The sequence below is a fragment of the Muscardinus avellanarius genome, assembly GCF_963383645.1.
Source record: "Muscardinus avellanarius genome assembly, chromosome: 6".
In the NCBI taxonomy this organism is placed as follows: Eukaryota; Metazoa; Chordata; class Mammalia; order Rodentia; family Gliridae; genus Muscardinus; species Muscardinus avellanarius.
Genome location: NC_137791.1, coordinates 77,114,483 through 77,132,001, shown reverse-complemented (window position 1 = coordinate 77,132,001; position 17,519 = coordinate 77,114,483). Strand labels below are relative to the sequence as shown.

At 41.4% G+C, this 17,519-nt stretch overlaps 1 protein-coding gene across 1 annotated transcript in view; it reads left to right on the top strand.

Moving 5' to 3' along the window:
- Positions 1–293: 293 nt before the first annotated feature.
- The window catches only part of SHROOM3 (shroom family member 3), a gene marked incomplete at both ends in the record, with an annotated part of 356,251 nt that continues 339,025 nt past the window's right edge, over positions 294–17,519 (top strand). Inside the window, one exon of the mRNA XM_080697707.1 lies at positions 294–461. Within this exon, the coding sequence (XP_080553833.1) occupies positions 294–461 (168 nt within the window). The remainder of the gene's footprint in view (positions 462–17,519) is intronic.

The following is a 17,519-nucleotide window of genomic DNA, read 5'->3' as shown; positions in this document are numbered from 1 at the left end:
GGCTCGCGCAGTCCTAGGGGTCGTGTTGGAGGCGGAGGGCAGCGCGGGGAGCCGCGGGGGCCCCGGAGAACCCAGAGCTCCCCAGGACTTGCGTTCAGAAAGGCTGAACTGAATGGAGTCCTTTTGAGTCAGCATCTTGGAGTGGGGCTCCGAAGCACATTGGACACCGGGAGGAATTCATTTCTCCAGACCTGCGTTTTGGCGGGCGGGTATCATGACAGACCCGGGAGTTTGGGCTGTAGAAGCGCTGTTTCGGGCATTTTAAATGGAACGCGACGGACCATGAATTTGGCATGATGAGAACCACCGAGAACTTGGAGGAGGCTGGTGCCTCGCCACACCCCCACGAGACCCCCAAGGGAAGGTACGTTTACCTGGAAGCATTCCTGGAAGGAGGCGCTCCCTGGGGTTTCACCTTGAAAGGTGGCAGGGAGCACGGAGAACCATTAATCATCTCCAAGGTATGTTTCTTGTTTCTCTGTTATCTTTAATCAGAGCCCCCCTCCCCCAACTTTTACACTTTGGATTTGTAAAAAGTGCAAAATAATTCCCATGGTTGCCTTACTATTACTGAATTTGCTGTTACATAGCTTTTCTGATTATTTTGGATAGCTTGGTATTTGAAAGAGAAATATGTCTAGCTTATTTATTCTGTGAAATCCCAGGGGAAAATGTGCTCATTTAGATGGATAATCTCCTTTTGTGAATGAAATAGCATAAGATCAGCTGCCACATGAGCCTTTCAGTGATAAATCAGATTAGAGATTAACATGGTCAGATGGAGGCATAATATATGTTAAGTACAGAAAAACATTTGCTCTTTTTCCTTCATTTGAAAATATCTAGCTTTTAAGAATATTTTAAATTTGTTTATAATTTTGGATAATTGCTTACATAAATATCATTGCTCTTAAAAATTTCGGGAGAATTAAATCAGCAATCAGTATAGTTCAAAAGCAAAATACAATTTCTGCCTCACTTTTTCTGTGACTTTAAAACAATCTTTAAACCTTAATTACCCAGCCACATGGCTCAATTCGTGATTTATCTTTTGGTTGTAAGTATAACCTTTGTTTTGTTTTGTTTTTGTAGTACTCGGGCAGGAACTCGGGCATTCTACCTCCAAGCTACACCCCAGTCCTATTTTTTTTTTTCTTTATTTTGAAACAGGGTCTCACTGAGTTGCGAAGGGCCTTACTAAGTAGCTGAGGCTGTCTGCAAACCACAATCTTCCTGTCTCAGCCTCCCAAATGCTGGGATTACAAGTGTGCTACAAGTGTGTGCCACTACACCTGGCTTGCAACTATAACCTTTGAATGAGTCCTTGTGCATTAAGGTATTTCTCTTCTCTTAAACTACAGATTAGCATTGTTTGTTATGCTATATATTTAAATTCTTTAGAATATTAACAGTCTAGTACAACACAATTTAAGTGCTTTTCACATGGTGAATTCCTCAAGAAACGTGAAATTGAACAGAAAAATTTTTTAGTTTGAGGCTGGGAAAAAGATAAATGTCTTGCATTTGAGCTGTTACCTGTTATTTTTTCAGATTCCCCCAAAAGTGTGTGTATTGAGGGATAACAAAGTGATTCTTACTGTGGAGATCCACTGGGAATTGGGGTTCACAACAGTATCCTGAGTGTGCAGGAAAACCTGTAAGCTGTGTGGCTTTTTCTTAGTTTTCCTAATGAAAACAGAGAACATGTATATGTATTTATACCAGTTAGAAAGGATTCCAGCTGGGGAATAAAACCACCCACAAAATACTTAAAAATCAGCCAGGCATGGTGATGCATGCATGTAATCCCAGTACTTGGGAGGCTAAGACTGGAGGATAGAAGGTTTGCGGCCAGCCTCAGCAACTTGTGAGGCCCTCTGTGACTTCGTGAGACCCTGTTTCAAAATAAAAGAATAAAAAAAAAAATAGGGCTGGGGGTGTGGCTCGAAGGTAGAATGCTCCTGGGCTCAATCCCCAATACCACAAAACACAAAAAACAAAAAAAACTTAAAAACCTAGTAGTATAGAGGCCCTAAGTAAACCAAAGTTTGTTTTTCTTGTACTGCAGCTATCTAGAGAGAGGATGCAGGGAGCACAGCAGCAGCTCAGAAGGTCACCGTGCTCAGCCCCTTACATGGTGGGCCCTAGCATGGTGGAAACACCTCCAGCATTGCAGCTTCACTGCAGGCAGGGTTTGGCTTTTTGTTTTCCTTTCAGACTTTTGTTTAAAAGTTTGACCAGAACTGGGCCATATGCGTACCCTTACACCAATCACTAGCAAAGGGGAATAAAGTAACCAGGACTAGTTTAGTCCAGTTAGGACTTCTCTCATGGGTTCCCCAGTAGAGGCCTACCCTTCCCTCAACTCAAGTAATCTCTGCCTACTCTTGGAATAATCTGAAGGTTTTTTTTTTTTTTTTTTTTTTTTTGGTGGTACTGGGGATGGAACCCAGGGGCCTTCTACCTCCGGGCTACACTCTCAGACCTATTTTATATTTTATTTGGAAACAGAGTCTCTGGCTTTGAACCTACGCCATCCTCCTGTCTCAGCCTCCCAAGCGTGGGGATTACAAGCATGTGCTACCATGCCCTGCCTGAAGGTCTTTTTACAGGAAGAAGGGGGAAATGGCCAGTAGGTGAATGATTCAGAATGTCCACAGCAAACACTATTTCTGTATTCTAAAACCAATTGCACACTCAATCTGCTTGACCTTTAATGATAAAATATTGTGCATCCATTCATTAGATGTTTGTTGTCAGGAAGGTCTAATCTTGCTTCTGCTGAGCTAGCATCTCTAAACCTCCATGGTTCCTGCAGAATGGGACATATTACTCTCTACTTCAGTGGGCTATGTAAGAATTAAATATGACTATGCATTTAGCATAACATCTGCTATACAGAAGGCCCTCAAAGATTACAATTGCCGCAAAGATTATAATTGTCGGTTATTGTTCATTATCCAGTAGACATGTGTATTAGACAGATTTGGCTGCTGTACAAAGATCCAAAAGAACAATTTAAATAATATTGGAATTTATATATCTCACACACAATAGTTTGAGCATAAGCCAAACTACAAGATGTATCTTTATTGTCTGGCACCCAAGTTCCTTCTCTTTCTTTATTTCTATACTGGGCTGACATCCCACTGGCATAGTCCAAGGTGACTTTCCATAACACCCACTTTCTAGCCAGAAAGAAGTAGGAAAGAGAAGGTAGTCTCCATAAGGGAACTATGTGATAGTTTTCTCTGTCCAGTATGGTAGCCAAAGGGCATGTGTGGCTATTTCCCTTTCAATTAAAGGTAACCAAAAATGAAGTAAAATTCTGATCCTCATTTGTACTAGCTACATTTCAAGTATCATATTGCTCTAAAATGCTCAAACATCTTACCTCATCTTATCTGTCTAGCAAACTCTTTGTTTTCACATGCAATTTCTTCTCTCTGAAATTTTCCTGATACTATGTAGATCTGTCTTCTATACTCCTAGATCATGTACTTATTACATGGAATCAATCATGGTGTGTGTGTGTGCGTGTGTGTACATCCTACCTTCCAACTCCTCCTCCTCCCTTCAAACTACCCCTCCAAGCCTATTTTATTTTATTTTATACTGAGATAGAACCCAAGGGGCATTCTACTTCTGAGCTATACCCTCAGCCCTATTTTATTTTTTATTTCTAAACAGAGTTGCTGAGGTTGGCTTTGAACCTACAATCCTCCTGTCTCAGTCTCTCAAGTTTGGGGATTACAAGCATGTACCACTACATGTGGCTAGAATCATGATATTTATTTGTGTTGATCACCTTCTCAAAAGTCTATGAACCTCTTTAGAATAGGAACTATACTTTTTTTTAATCTTTGCCACATCTAACACAGAGCCCAAATACACAAATTTTTGCTGAGCAATGAAGGAGCATGGCTGTGTCTTACTCATCTTTCATTTTCAGGACCTGGCACAATGCCTGGCACAGAGTAGGTGCTCAGTGGTTTTTATTCAACTATTAAAAATGAAAATGCAGCAGTGGGCAGTGAAAGCAGAGAACTAAAGTTTTATGAGATGAAAGATGCCAGACTGGTCTTCAGAGATGCGATATGTATTAGTTTCCAATTGCTGCTATAACAAATTACCAAAACCTTGGTAGTTTAAAACCACACAACTTTACTAATTTACAGTTCTGTTGGTTAAAAGTCTGATGCAGGTCTAATTGGGCTAAAACCCAATTATCAACAGGACTCTGATTCCTTCTGGAGCTTCAGATGAAAAATCATTTTCTTACCTTTTCCAACTCTGAGAGGCTGAATATTCTAGAGGTCCACAATGCCTGGTGCATGGTTCCTTTTCTCCATCTTCAAAGCCAACCACAGGAGGTTGATACCTTCATCCCAACTTCTAACTTCAAACCCCCCCCATCCCATCCATCTTTAAAGATCCTTGTGATTTCATTGGGCCTATTAAGATAATCCAGGATAATATTCCTATTTTAAAATCAGCTGGTTCCATTTACAAACTGGAGTTTCCTTTTCTACAACACCTAATGTATTAACAGGCTCTACAGATTAAAATGCAGGTGTCTTTGGGAGGGGGAGAGTGCATTATTTTTGCCAACCCCAGCGTGTTAAATCATTAGTGAAAGTTTGTATAATGAAGGAAGTATCAGGGATGAGTCTAACAAGGAATTTAGTGACTGACAGTGCAGATCCTAGATCTTCTTTTTAGGACAATGGAAAAGAGTTCACATTAGCTTATACACTGTTAACCAAATGTCTCCTATTCTCAAAAGTAGCCTAACTCCCCACTGCAGGGGAAGGGAAGGGATGGAACACAGTGAGTCACACATAAAAGGCATGTATGCATTATCCCCAGATGTTAGAAACTGCCAAACTATGGATAACAGTATCGTGCATGAAGTATCATTTTTCTTTTGGTACAAATGAAGCAGGAGAATGAATGGGGGGAAAGGAACTACAAAGGGATAGCAATAAAAGAAATCAGTTTCTAATTGCTTTCTTTGGGATTTAATGTCCTTGAAAAGGAAAGGTGGGGTCGGGGAAAGTGCCTCTGTAATCTGTGAACTCCTCAAAGAAAGGGTAACTGTTTTTTTAAATAGTGATTGTAAGTGGATGCTTAGGCAATTCACTGGTTCAGGAAGTTGGCAGCTCGATTTGGTTATGACTCATTCACTCTTTATCATGACTGGGAAAAGCAGTTCCACCTGTAGTGGGGCTGCACCTGCTCCCAGGGCTCACAAATTAAAGAGAAACAACAATAACAACAAACAACAACAACTGCTGGCACTTGCTCAATGCTCACTCTGTCCAGGCTATAATCCAAGAGACTTACGCATGCTAACTCACTTAATTTTTACATCCCCATGCAGAAGATTAACACTGGTATGCCAATGATACCCATGAGAAACTGGGACACAGAGTCTGGGTAACTTGCTGAGGCACTTATATCTAAATTAGTGACAGAGTTGAGAGTCGAATCCCGGATGCTGGGTCCAGAATCTACCCACGTATCACATTCTGCCATTCAGTCACCGTTGCCTGCTAAACATTTGATTCTGTCTAGATTCCAGAGCTATTATTATCTGGGTGAAAGATGGAATTGATCTTGTGTTGTGTATGTTTTCAAATCTATTAGAGTAAAAGTTTTTTTTTAATGCTTAGTTTTATAGAGTCACATAAAATACTTGTGACTACTGCTTAAGCAGGTCCTTTGACTAATTTAAGATCCATGGAATAAGGGCCACTGACTGCTCGTGGCAAGTATCTTCATAGCAGTCTTCACCCAGAGAAATGCTTCTGAGGCTTTTGAATGTGGGCTGTGGAGCTTAAGGAGAAGCCATGGCCCTGGTCTTTGGTGTGCCTTCTGTGGTGATGGCTTTCTTCCTTTCATGCTGGTGCTTCCGGTTCCTACTCCATGGGGAGATGTCTGTGCTCCAGCTGGATGCTGCATCATCTCCTACCTGCTCCATCTTCCACACCTTCCCCCTCCTCTGAAACCCCTCTGCCACCTCAACACCACCATTCTCTTCCTGTCAGTCCAAATCCCAGCTCCCTCTAGCCTGGCCCACCGAGGATCCACTGCTAGCCCTATCCCGAGCCTTTCTTTCCATTTTTATCATCTGTCAGTGTGTTTGCTCTGCAGAGTCAGAGGCACTTTCAAATATATGTCCCCAGGCTTCCTGCTGGCTGACACTATCCAGGTTTTTTTTTTTCCCTTTGGGTACTGGGAATTGAACCCAAGGATATTCTACCTCTGAGCAACACCTGGGACTCTTTTATTTTATTTTTGTTTGTTTTGTGGTGCTGGGGAATGAACACAGGGGCATTCTACCTCCAGATTACAACCCTGTCCTATTTTATTTATTTATTTATTTAATTACTAAGGGTGGAACCCAGGGCCTTTTCTACCTGTGGGCTTTACTTCCAGACCTATTTTATACTTTATTTGGAAACAGGGTCTCACTAAGGTGCTGATGGCCTCTTTAAGTTGCTAAGGCTGGCTGCAAACCTGTGGTCCTCCTGACTAAGCCTCCCAAGTGCTGAGATTACAGGCATGTACCACCACACCCAGCTCAGATTTTAGGATGGATTCTTTCATAGGATTCTTCTAGCCTTAGTTATATAATCTAATACTGTGTTTGTTACCTTTATAATTACTCCACTGGAGAGAATCATCCAGAACATTCCAATCAGCTTCCAAAGTGAAATGAAGTACTTTACTGCACTATGAGGAACCTTGGAAATATAAACAGGTGAGGAATCTATGTTTCATTAAGATAGGAAATTACTCGTTTGAAGTAGAATTATCCAGATGACCATGTTCAGATTTTTCTCATTTCTGGATGTCCCACATCACTATAGCTAGACTCAGTACTTTTCAACCTTTTAGCTTTCCTAGTGCTAGAAAGGCACTGACACACCAGCAGCCTTATACATTTGATTTCTCTAAGCCCATTTCTTCTACAGCACAACAAAGCCTATTTTCCCAGGTCTTCAGCCAGAGATCAGTTTTATTTATTTTTTTGGTACTGGAGATTGAACCTAGGGTCATTCTACTTCCAAGCTAGACCCCCCCAGCCCTATTTTATTTTTTATTTGGAAACAGGATCTTTCTTTCTTTCTTTCTTTCTTTCTTTCTTTCTTTCTTTCTTTCTTTCTTTCTTTCTTTTTGGTGGTTCTGGGGTTCCTGGAAGCCCTTCTACCTCCGGGCTACACTCTCAGACCTATTTTTACATTTTTATTTGGAAACAGGGTCTCCTAAGCCAGCACGCATGGCTGGCTTCGAACCTGCACGATCCTCCTGTCTCTGCCTACCAAGCGCGGGGATTACAAGCATGCGCCACCACGCCCGGCTTGCTAAGTTTCTAAGGCTGACTTCAAGCCTGTGATCCTCCTGACTTAGACTCCTAAATATTGGGATTTCAGGCATGTGCCACCACGCCTGGTTCACAGTTCAATTTGTAATAGTTTCTTTGTGTGTGTGTGTGTGTGTGTGTGTGTGTGTGTGTGTGTGGTACTGGGGGTGGAACCCAGGGGCTTTTCTACCTCCGGGCTTTACTCTCAGACCTATTTTTATATTTTATTTGGAAACAGGGTTTCACTAAGTTGCTGAGAGCCTCACTAAGTAGCTGAGGCTGGCTTTGAACCCCTGCAATCCTCCTGTCTCAGCCTCCCAAGCACTGGAATTACAAGCATGCATCACCATGCCAGGCCTCAATTTGTAATAGATTTTTAAATCCAGCATGGTGGTGTAATCCCAATACTTGGGAGGCTAAAACAGAGGATCATAGGTTTGAGGCCAGTCTCAGAAACTTAGCAAGACTCTCAAGTAACCTAGTGAGATCCTGTTTCAAAAACAAAAAATAAGGCTGGGTTTGGTGGCACACAGTTGTAATCCCAGTATTTGGGAGAGAGAGAGAGAGACAGGATTACAGGTTCGCAGCCAGCCTCAGCTATTTAGTGAGGCCCTCTACAACTTAGTGAGACCCTGTTTCCAAATAAAGAATAAAAATAGGGCTGGGAGTGTAGGTCGGAGGCAGAAGGCCCCTGGGTTTCATTCCCAGCACCACACAAAATTAAAATAAAATAAAAATGCACAAGTAAAAAGGGCTAGAGGTGTAGCTCAGAGGTAGAATAATCATGGCTTCAATCTCCAGTCTCTCTCTCTCTCTCTCTCTCTCTCTCTCTCTCTCTCTCTTTCACACACACACACACACACACACACACACACACACACACACACACACACACGAGAGAGAGAGAGAGAGAGAGAGAGAGAGAGAGAGAGAGAGAGAGAGGAAGAGAGAGAAAAGAAATAGATTTTTAGGCCATTCTCCAAGACTCTAGATTGGTTAAGATGGTTCATTGCAAAGTCATCTTTTTCATCTCCTTCCAAGCTAGACCAGCTTGTTTTTCTGATCATTTAAAATTCCTGCAGGGCTGGGCGTGGTGGCTCACACTTGTAATCCCCACTCTTGGGAGGCAGAGACAGGATTGGACCCAGCAGGATCGCGCTGGTTTGGAGCCAGCCTTGCTGGCTTAAGAGACCCTGTTTCCAAATAAAAAAAAATATAAAATAGGTCTGGGAGTGTAGCCTGGAGGTAGAAGGGTTTCCAGGAACCCCAGTACCACCACCGCCACCACCAATAATGATAATAAAAATAAATAAAATTCCCAATCTTTCTGAGTTTCTCTCCTAACTTTTCTTACTTTTTCTTTAACATCCTTTGTCCTTCATACCGGGTATCTTCATCACTCTGCTGCCTTTAAATTAATTTGTTTCTGCCTTCATTGTTCATTCCACCTCTGTCCTCCTTCTTCCCATCTCCCCAACACCTTGATTGATTGATTGATTGATTGATTGATTGATTGCAGTACTGGGGATGAAACCCAGGTGCTCTCCTCTGAGCTACACCCCCCGCCAGATTTTTCATTCCTTATTTTGAAACAGGGTCTTACTGAGTTGCAAAGGGCCTTACGAAGTAGCTGAGGGTGTCCACGTACTGCCATCCTCCTGTCTCAGCCTCCCAAATGGTAGGATTACGAGCGTACGTCACCATACCTGGCTTCCCAGCACCAGTATTCATTCTATTCTCTAATAAAGTAGCTGTTTGTATTTAGTGCCCTGTGAATAAATTTAACCTCATTAAGGCCATACAGTTTTGCTTGTGCTGTATATCTTGCTTCTAGAAAAATACTCCTCGTTTCACAAATTCTGTGTGTGTGTGTGTGTGATTTCATTTTTTTTTTTTAATTTGGTACTGGGAATTGAATCTAGGAGCATTCCACTTCCAAGCTGTACCCCATTCCCTTTTATTTTATTTTATTTTTTTGAAATAGGGTCTAGCTAGATTGCTGAGTCCCATTAAGTTGCTGAGGATGGTCTTGGACCTGTGATCCTCCTGTCTCGGCCTCCCAAGTACTGGGATTACAGACACGTGTCACCACACTCAGCTACAGCCTTAATATATGTTAAGTCATTTATAGAAGTTTAGAGCTATAAGGAATCTCAGTAATCATATAATCCAACTTCCTTATTATACATAGGCACAAAGCGCTCATTCATTTGCTGAGATGCTGAAGCTCAGTAGTGAGGGAGGAAATGCTTTCTGCCTGTGCCACGTAAGTCCCAGCTCCCCTGTTAGACTGTTCACTTCTGGAAGCTGAGGCCCTTCTCTTGCTTATTTCCAATTATCCATAGGCATTAGACTTTGCATGAGAATGATAAAAATATGTTTATGAATAAAGAGGAAGATAGATTCATACTAAAGAGGATCTGACAACTCGTTTGTGGGAAAGTTGTCTAGGGCACTATGCAGATAGGATACTAGAAAAACCTGTTTTTACAAAATAAGGCAAGCAGGTATAGTGGCACATGCCTATAATCTCAGTACTTGGGAGGTTGAGACAGTGGATCACAGGTTCAAGGACAGCCTCAGCAATCTAGTGAGACCCTTAGCAACTGAGTGAGGCTCTGTTTTGAAATAAAAATAAAAGAGTTGGGGTGTTTCTTGGAGGTAGAATACCTGTGTTCAATCCACAGTGTCAAAATAAAAAAATTAAGCTGAGCATGTTGGGGAACACTTGTAATCCCAGTACTTGGGAGGCTGAGACAGGCAGATCACAGGTTCAAGGACAGCCTCAGGAAGTAGTGAGACTCTCATCAACCTAGATTATTTCAAAATAAAAATAAAAAATAGGGCTGGGGGTGTAGCTTGGAGGTAGAATGCCCCTGGATTCAATCCTTAGTAACACACACACACACACACACACACACACACACACACACACTAAAATAAGGCAAGCCAATTGCACTGGTCTGTGCCTATAATCCTATTACTTGGAAGGCAGAGACAGGAAGATTACAGGTTCAAGACTAGCATGGTAACTTAGCAAGACCTCGCTTCAAAATAAAAAATAAGAATAAGCTGGGCGTGGTGGCACACACTTGTAATCCCAGCATTTGGGATGCTGAGACTGGAGTATTGCAGTTCATGGACAGCCTCAGCTATTTAGTGAGGCCCTTTGCAACTCAGTGAGACCCTGTTTCAAAAATAAAGAATAAAAAATAGAGCTGGGGGTATATCTTAGAGGTAGAATGCCCCGTGTTCCATCTCCAGTACTACAAAAAAATGAATAATTAAAAAATAAAAATAAGACTAGGGGTATAGCTCAGAGGTTTAATCACACACACACACACACACACACACACTTAAAAGAACTGAGGGTATAGCTCGGAGGTAGATCCAATCCCCAGTACAAAAAAATAAAAAATAAAAAGCAAGCAGGTTAAATTTGACTCTCAATTTAATGATGTTTCACACATATATAGTATTTCGTAAATGTCTGTTGAGTTGAATTAGGTTGGAAAAAAGAAAAATTTATGTTTTTACTTAACCTTTAAAAAATTACTTAAACTTTGGGCCAAGTGTCTGTTTTGAGGCACAGTCTGAGCTTATGATTCTTTGGGTGTCATTGAATTAACTTTTATTCAAGTGGCATGCTGATGTGCCAAATGAGTTTTAACAGCAGTCAGAACTTTCTTTCTTTTAAAGCATTCCCAAAGCTTTACCTCCCACACAGACAACACAATTTCATTGAAGAAATATTCATCTCATTTTAGTGAGCCCACAGTGTGATTGGAGATACATAATGAGAGACTTTCTATCAATCTTTGGAAAAACAAAACCTCAAAGGACATTCTGGATCTGAACTAACTCTCAGATGGATTCTCCCACATCTCCGCCTTTGATGTGGTTCCAAACAGTGAGCATCTTATCCAGAGGGCTGCGGAGTTGTTGTTCTCCCCCTCGGTCCATCCCAGGAGTCCATCCATCTCTTAGGCTCTGACCTCCCAGGCAGGCAGTTCTCAACCAAAGTGAGGCAAAGATTCTCTGCCCAAGAATCCAAGCCCTCCTTCTCCCCCTCTCCCAGTGACTTTCCCCACAAAAGATTTGTTGGTACCACTGCTGGGGCATCTGAGCTGTAGAATGGAAGTCACAGTTCTTTCCTGCCATCCCCGGACACTTCCCTAACTTGGCAGATGATGTACAGAACACCCTGTGCTGGGCAGCGGAGCCTGAATTTGCTCCTGTGTCAACCACATTTGTTCATTCTTTTGCATCTATTTTTCATGTCCTTCTCCATTTTGAGCTGCATTTTTTTTCTTGGAGATTTATGAGATTTTATCTAAATCTTCATTTTGAAATGCTCTTTGGTATGCTTGTAATTTCTGTCATTTCATTCCGGTTAAGGCTGTTCAACACAGCAAAATACATATCCCAGTCAATGAAGGACTTGGAGGGCAAATCAACAAGTGCAGTTTCTTCCAGTCTTTACTGGCTGTGTGGCCATGAGCAAAAAAAGACAACTGTTGTAATTCATGGTAACTTAAGGAATGATGCACAGAAAACAATAAATAGTTCTTCCTTGGTGAGTTATCCCCCTCCACCCAACACCTATAGATTTCTTGGGTTATTCGCCACTTCAAGCTGATGAGATTTGCCGGTCTTGTTTCTGCTGCAGAGATGTGTCTAATTATTGAAGTCTCCCATGAAGCACCATATCAGCTCATTTTAACTTCACAAAACTCTCTGAGGTCCTACTTTTACTTCCATTTTATAGATAACAAAACTGAAAACTTGCTGAAGGTCATAAAACCAGGTAGGGGCAAATCTAAAACCTTTAAAACTATAAGCCTAAAATTTTCCTTTTAAAGTAAACACTGTATCAGCATTCCAAATAACCTTTCCATCTGCATGGCAATAAACTGGTAGACAAAGTGGGATGATATGTGAGCCCAGTGAAGCAGGCAATTCACTGGTACATTAATGCAGGCTGCATGGCAGGATGCGGTGACCAATGATGAGAGTCATCCTGAGCCCTCCACATCTTCCCAGACCCTGCTTCCTGTGAATTCTATTCTGTCCAGTCCTAGCCATGCTCTCCGTTCACCATTCTGTTTGGGCTGGACAATTCCATCACATAGGTAGGCCATGATAAAATCTCAGTCCCCAAATCAGTCCCCAAGGGCAAATACTAAATACTAAATGAAATTAAATGGTTTAAAGCTAATAAGAAATAAATCAAGTCAATCGAGGGACTCATACTGGAGCTGCAAACCGATGGGACCTGTTTGGCTGGGAAGCTTCACGCTCATGCCACACAAGTTGGTAAAGACACCTGCTTATGAGATGGGCTCCGGGACAGATGGTCTTTTATGCAGGATGTCTATGGACCAAACATCTTGTTTGTTTGTCCCTTCGTAGCCCTTGCTGAGTTTGCTCTCCAGCGCATCTGCTCTGCTCTTCCACACAGATATCAGGATTCTCAGTATCTCCAGATGTAAAATAACTATGACATGAATTTAGAACAAAACACAGGTAATTTAAATGGAAGTATGCATTCTTTAGGTTAGTTGGACTAAGTACATAGCACTTTGGAGACTAAATCATCTATTGCACCACACACATTTGCTGCAAGGTAGGAAGGAAAATTGGACTTTGCCTTTGAAAAGTTAAAAATTTTGATGGAGAAAGTTAAATGGATAGAATTTAAGCTTTCATCATCTTGTGTGTCCTCAGAGAAGCTCACATTTTTTAGGACTCGTCTCATGGAAACTGGGAAATGAACTGCTGGAATTCAGATCCAGCATTTGGCGGGGTTCCAGAAATAAATAAACATGTTGGCTGTTGAGATAGATAATTGAAAGAATAGGAAAAGGACTAAACTTTTGGGGATGGGGAAACAAAAAATAGCTGACTCTTTCCTCTTATGCTTTGGTGTGTGTGTTTTGTTTGTTTTTTTTCATATTTTTGCTTTTGAGTGTTTGTTAATGAGCAGCAGATCAAAAAACAAGGTAGTCATTGCCTTAAGTACAGGGCAGCAGGAGGAAGGTTCAGAGAATTAGTCCTATTCTTAGACCACATGCAGAGTTACATAGTGGTGCTCTTGGCTCAAAGTCTATAATTCAACAAGTTGTTGGAACTCTCTTGAAAGAATTATCATAGTTTCCCCTACATACTTAATTCAATGAATTTGACCTTTAAGAAGAACAGTTGGTGTAGATTCCTTCCCAGTAGGCCAAGATATGTCACAAATTTCTGAACTCAGACACTACAAATTACTAGTCCTCCCTTACCTCTTTTTAGTTTTTTTTTTTTTTTTTTTAATACTGGGGATTGAACTCAGGGAAATTCTACTTCCAAGCTATATTCCCAGCCCCTTTTTTTATGTGTTTCCTTTTGAAACAGAATCTCACTAAGTTGCCGAGGCTGGCCCCCAACCTGCAATCCTACTGTCTTGGTCTTCCAAGTACCTGGGACTTAAGGGCTAAGCCACCACGCCTGACCTGCCTTGTTTTTTTTACAGAGAGGGCAAAATAAAGAAAGGACGACTTGCGTGGTGGAAAGAAGGAAATAAATATGTGATTACATTATTTATATTCATTCATTCTCTACTGTGGGTCAGGTACTATGTAAGGGTTTTTTTTATTATTTCATTAGAATGAGATTTTTTTTTTTTTGAGGAAAGATGTTTCTTTTGAATGATGAGGACAGGATTTAAAGCTGTCATTTCATTCCTTCAGTACCATATTTGGCTAACATTATTTTCTGAATGCATAAAATACAGCAGCACAGGAAAACAACAGTGGATGAGTTCCTGCACCCAAGACAGGCATGTTTTTCCTTTTTCTTTTCATACCAAAGCTGATCCTATTGCTGGTACACCTACATCCCTCCCCCCTCACAACTGTTTAACACAGCTAAGCTTCCAACTGTCAGCATCTGAATTCTTTGCTTAAGGGCTTTATTTTGCCTCCCCTTTGTATTTTAATGAGAAGCAATTTAATGTCACCAGGAGCAACCTTCCACCCATGACTGACTGCAGTTGCTATATAAATAGCCCAGTTCTCTCCTCCCTGGTATGAGACTGAGGTAGGGTAGAAGATGGGTAGGAAGGAGACATGAGGAACCAAACAGGAGTAGCTATGATTAAAAGTCGAGATTCAAAGTTCTTTTTCACACACTGTGCTCACAAACAGCACAAGTAAATCAGTTATGAGACCTTATCCCCTAGCCGTGTGATTACATGATTGGGAAAATCATTAGACATTTTCCCTCAAGAACAAGGAAGAAGTCACCATTATAGGTAGGTAATAAATAAGAAAATGGTGTCTGACAAAGGAGAACTAAGGTCATCCTCTTAGATCATGTCTCTGTACCATGGATTTCACATTGTAAATCTTCATGTCACATGCCTGAAGTCCCAGTACTTGGAGTCTTGAGACAGGAGGATGGCAGATTCCAGCCCAGCAACTTAGCAAGACCCTGTTTCAAAATAAAAACAATAAAAAAGGGCTGGGGGTAAGCCCAGAGGTAAAATGCCCCTGGGTTCAATTCCCAGACCACAGAACAACAACAACAACAACAACAACAACAACAACAACAACAACAAGCTTAGTTAAAATGTAGCCAGCACTTTCCTCTCCAACTCACACTCTACCCTGTCTCTCAGAGTGTGTTCTCCTATCTTAAAAGATCTGTGCCTCGCCGGGCGTGGTGGCGCACGCTTGTAATCCCCGCGCTTGGGAGGCAGAGACAGGAGGATCGCGCAGGTTCGAAGCCAGCCGCGCGCGCTGGCTTAGGAGACCCTGTTTCCAAATAAAAATGTAAAAGTAGGTCTGGGAGTGTAGCCCAGAGGTAGAAGGGCTTCCAGGAACCCCAGTACCACAAAAAAAAAAAAAAAAAAAGGATCTGTGCCTCATTGTGACAGGTCCTTAGATTATTTTCTGCAATGACATCAAGGACCCTCATGGCCTCAGTGGAGGTCCATCTCATCCTTGAGGACCACCTCAGGATGCTGGTCCTCCTGACGGGGGAGCAAGCTGAGGTTCATACTTCCCGCTAGCTCCCGGAATTCTGCTGCAGATTAAGTGCCAGTGGCCCACATTTGGAGCTGACCTGACAGTATATTGAAGTCACTGCCTTCCCTGCCCTCCTTTCTTTGCCCATGTCCCTGTCAGGTTTGTTACTTCCTGTATAAGGAGCTTGCATTTGAAGTCCTGTCTCAGGGCTGTTCCTGAGGAAACCCAAATAGAGACCATCACCAGTAATGGAAGCCAGGACCTGAGTCAGGCACAGAGCTCTGTTTCCAAAGTCTGTGGTCTTGCCATCAAAGCAGGAGTCCCATAGCACGTACACCTACTCTCTTCTTGGGAGCTAGGAAAAGTAGAAATCTACCCCCAGCTAAGACATTTTGTGGTTCTCTCCTTTATCCTCTAGTCTCTCATGGAATGGTCCTGTTCTTTTTTCTCTACTGGTTTGGTTGTTAAGCCCCATTCTGATTTTTCAGAAATTTCTTTCCCTTCCCTCTGAGAGTGAGATCCAGTCTCTCTTTTTTTAAAAAAAAATATATATATATATATTTTTTGGTACTGGGATTTGAACCTAGGGGCATTTTACCTCTATTCTAGCCCTATACTATTTTTTATTTTGAAACAGGGTCTCACTGAGTTGTGAAGGGCATCACTAAATTTCTGAGGCTGGCTTTGAACCTGCCATCCTCCTCTCTTAGCCTCCCAAGAACTGGGATTACAAGCATGCACCACCATGTCTGGCCAGTCTCTTGTTCAATCTGTAGGTTCATGGTTAAGGAAAATGTGACCCTCTAAGCAGAATATAAACAGAGAAAGTGATTCATTTGGAGGTTCTGTGAGAATAGTTTCTTTTCTAGAATTTTGGTTATGTTGTTTCTCTTCTTACTGAATTCACACTACAAAAATAGCACAAGAAAGCCAGGCGTGGTGGGACACGCTTGTAATCCCAGTGCTTGGGAGGCTGAGACAGGAGGATCACATAGGTTCGAAGCCAGCCTCAGCTACTGAGAGAAGCTTTCAGCAACTTAGTAGATCCTGTTTACAAATAAAATAGAAAATATGTCTGGGAGTATATCCCAGAGTAGAAAAGCCCATGGGTTCCACCTCCAGTATCACAAAAATAAATAAATAAATAAATAAATAAATAAATAAATAAATAAAAGCACAAGAAGAAAAGTGGATAATCATCAATCATCTACTACTTTTTGGTCCAGAATATTTGACAGTATTGACAGTATAACATGGAAGTGGTATAAAGTTTCCTACTGAAGCAGGCAATGGAATATAAAATGATTTCCAACCCATCCCAACCTTGAAACAACAGAATAACTTTTTAACACTAAAAGGTGGTTTCCTTGCATAATGTGCAACACTACCAAGAAGATTCTTCTCTTTGGGGCCATTTTCTCACAGTGTGAATATTCTTTGGCTTACTGTGTTGTTCATTCGCAATGTCATTTTTGTTTTATTTATTTAGAAATTTATTTATTTTCACCTCGAGTTCATAGAAGGCTGAGAAACAGTAGCTTCGTTCATGTGACAGCCATTAGTCTGCTTTGCGCCTCAACCAGATCCTGCATGAAGGGACTGGGTTTTGTGTCACATGGTTCCTGTTGTCAGTTCTATGAAAAGGGCAGTTCAAGAAAAACTAGCTGTGCTTTAGGTCCTCTCTTCTCTGAATTCATACCTGAAAATGCTAGTGCAAAAGGCACTCTGGAGTCTGAACTCTGAGTTAGAGAGATAATCATATGACTTATCAAAAAATAGGTCAGGAAGATAACTGATTATTTGTCTTAATGGGAATTAAGTGTTTTTAAAATGAATGTGTGTGGGGGCTCAGAGAAGGGTATACATCACAATGAGGGAGGTTTTGGTAAGTTAATGTTCATTTTTAACTGATGGCATTGATTGCTAAATGCATTTATGCCCTCTGTAGTTCCAGAGAGACTGTAGAACAGAAATTAAAAGATTTTAGAAAGTAGCTCCAAAGAAAATCACCTCCCATACTTCCTTTCAAGCAGAGGGAAAGGTGCATTTTTTCTTAGTAAAAATTCTTTGGTTTGTGATTAAACTGTTGTTTCTTTCCCTTCTTTTCTTCCTTTTCTCTTTTTTATTCTTTCTTATTTCTC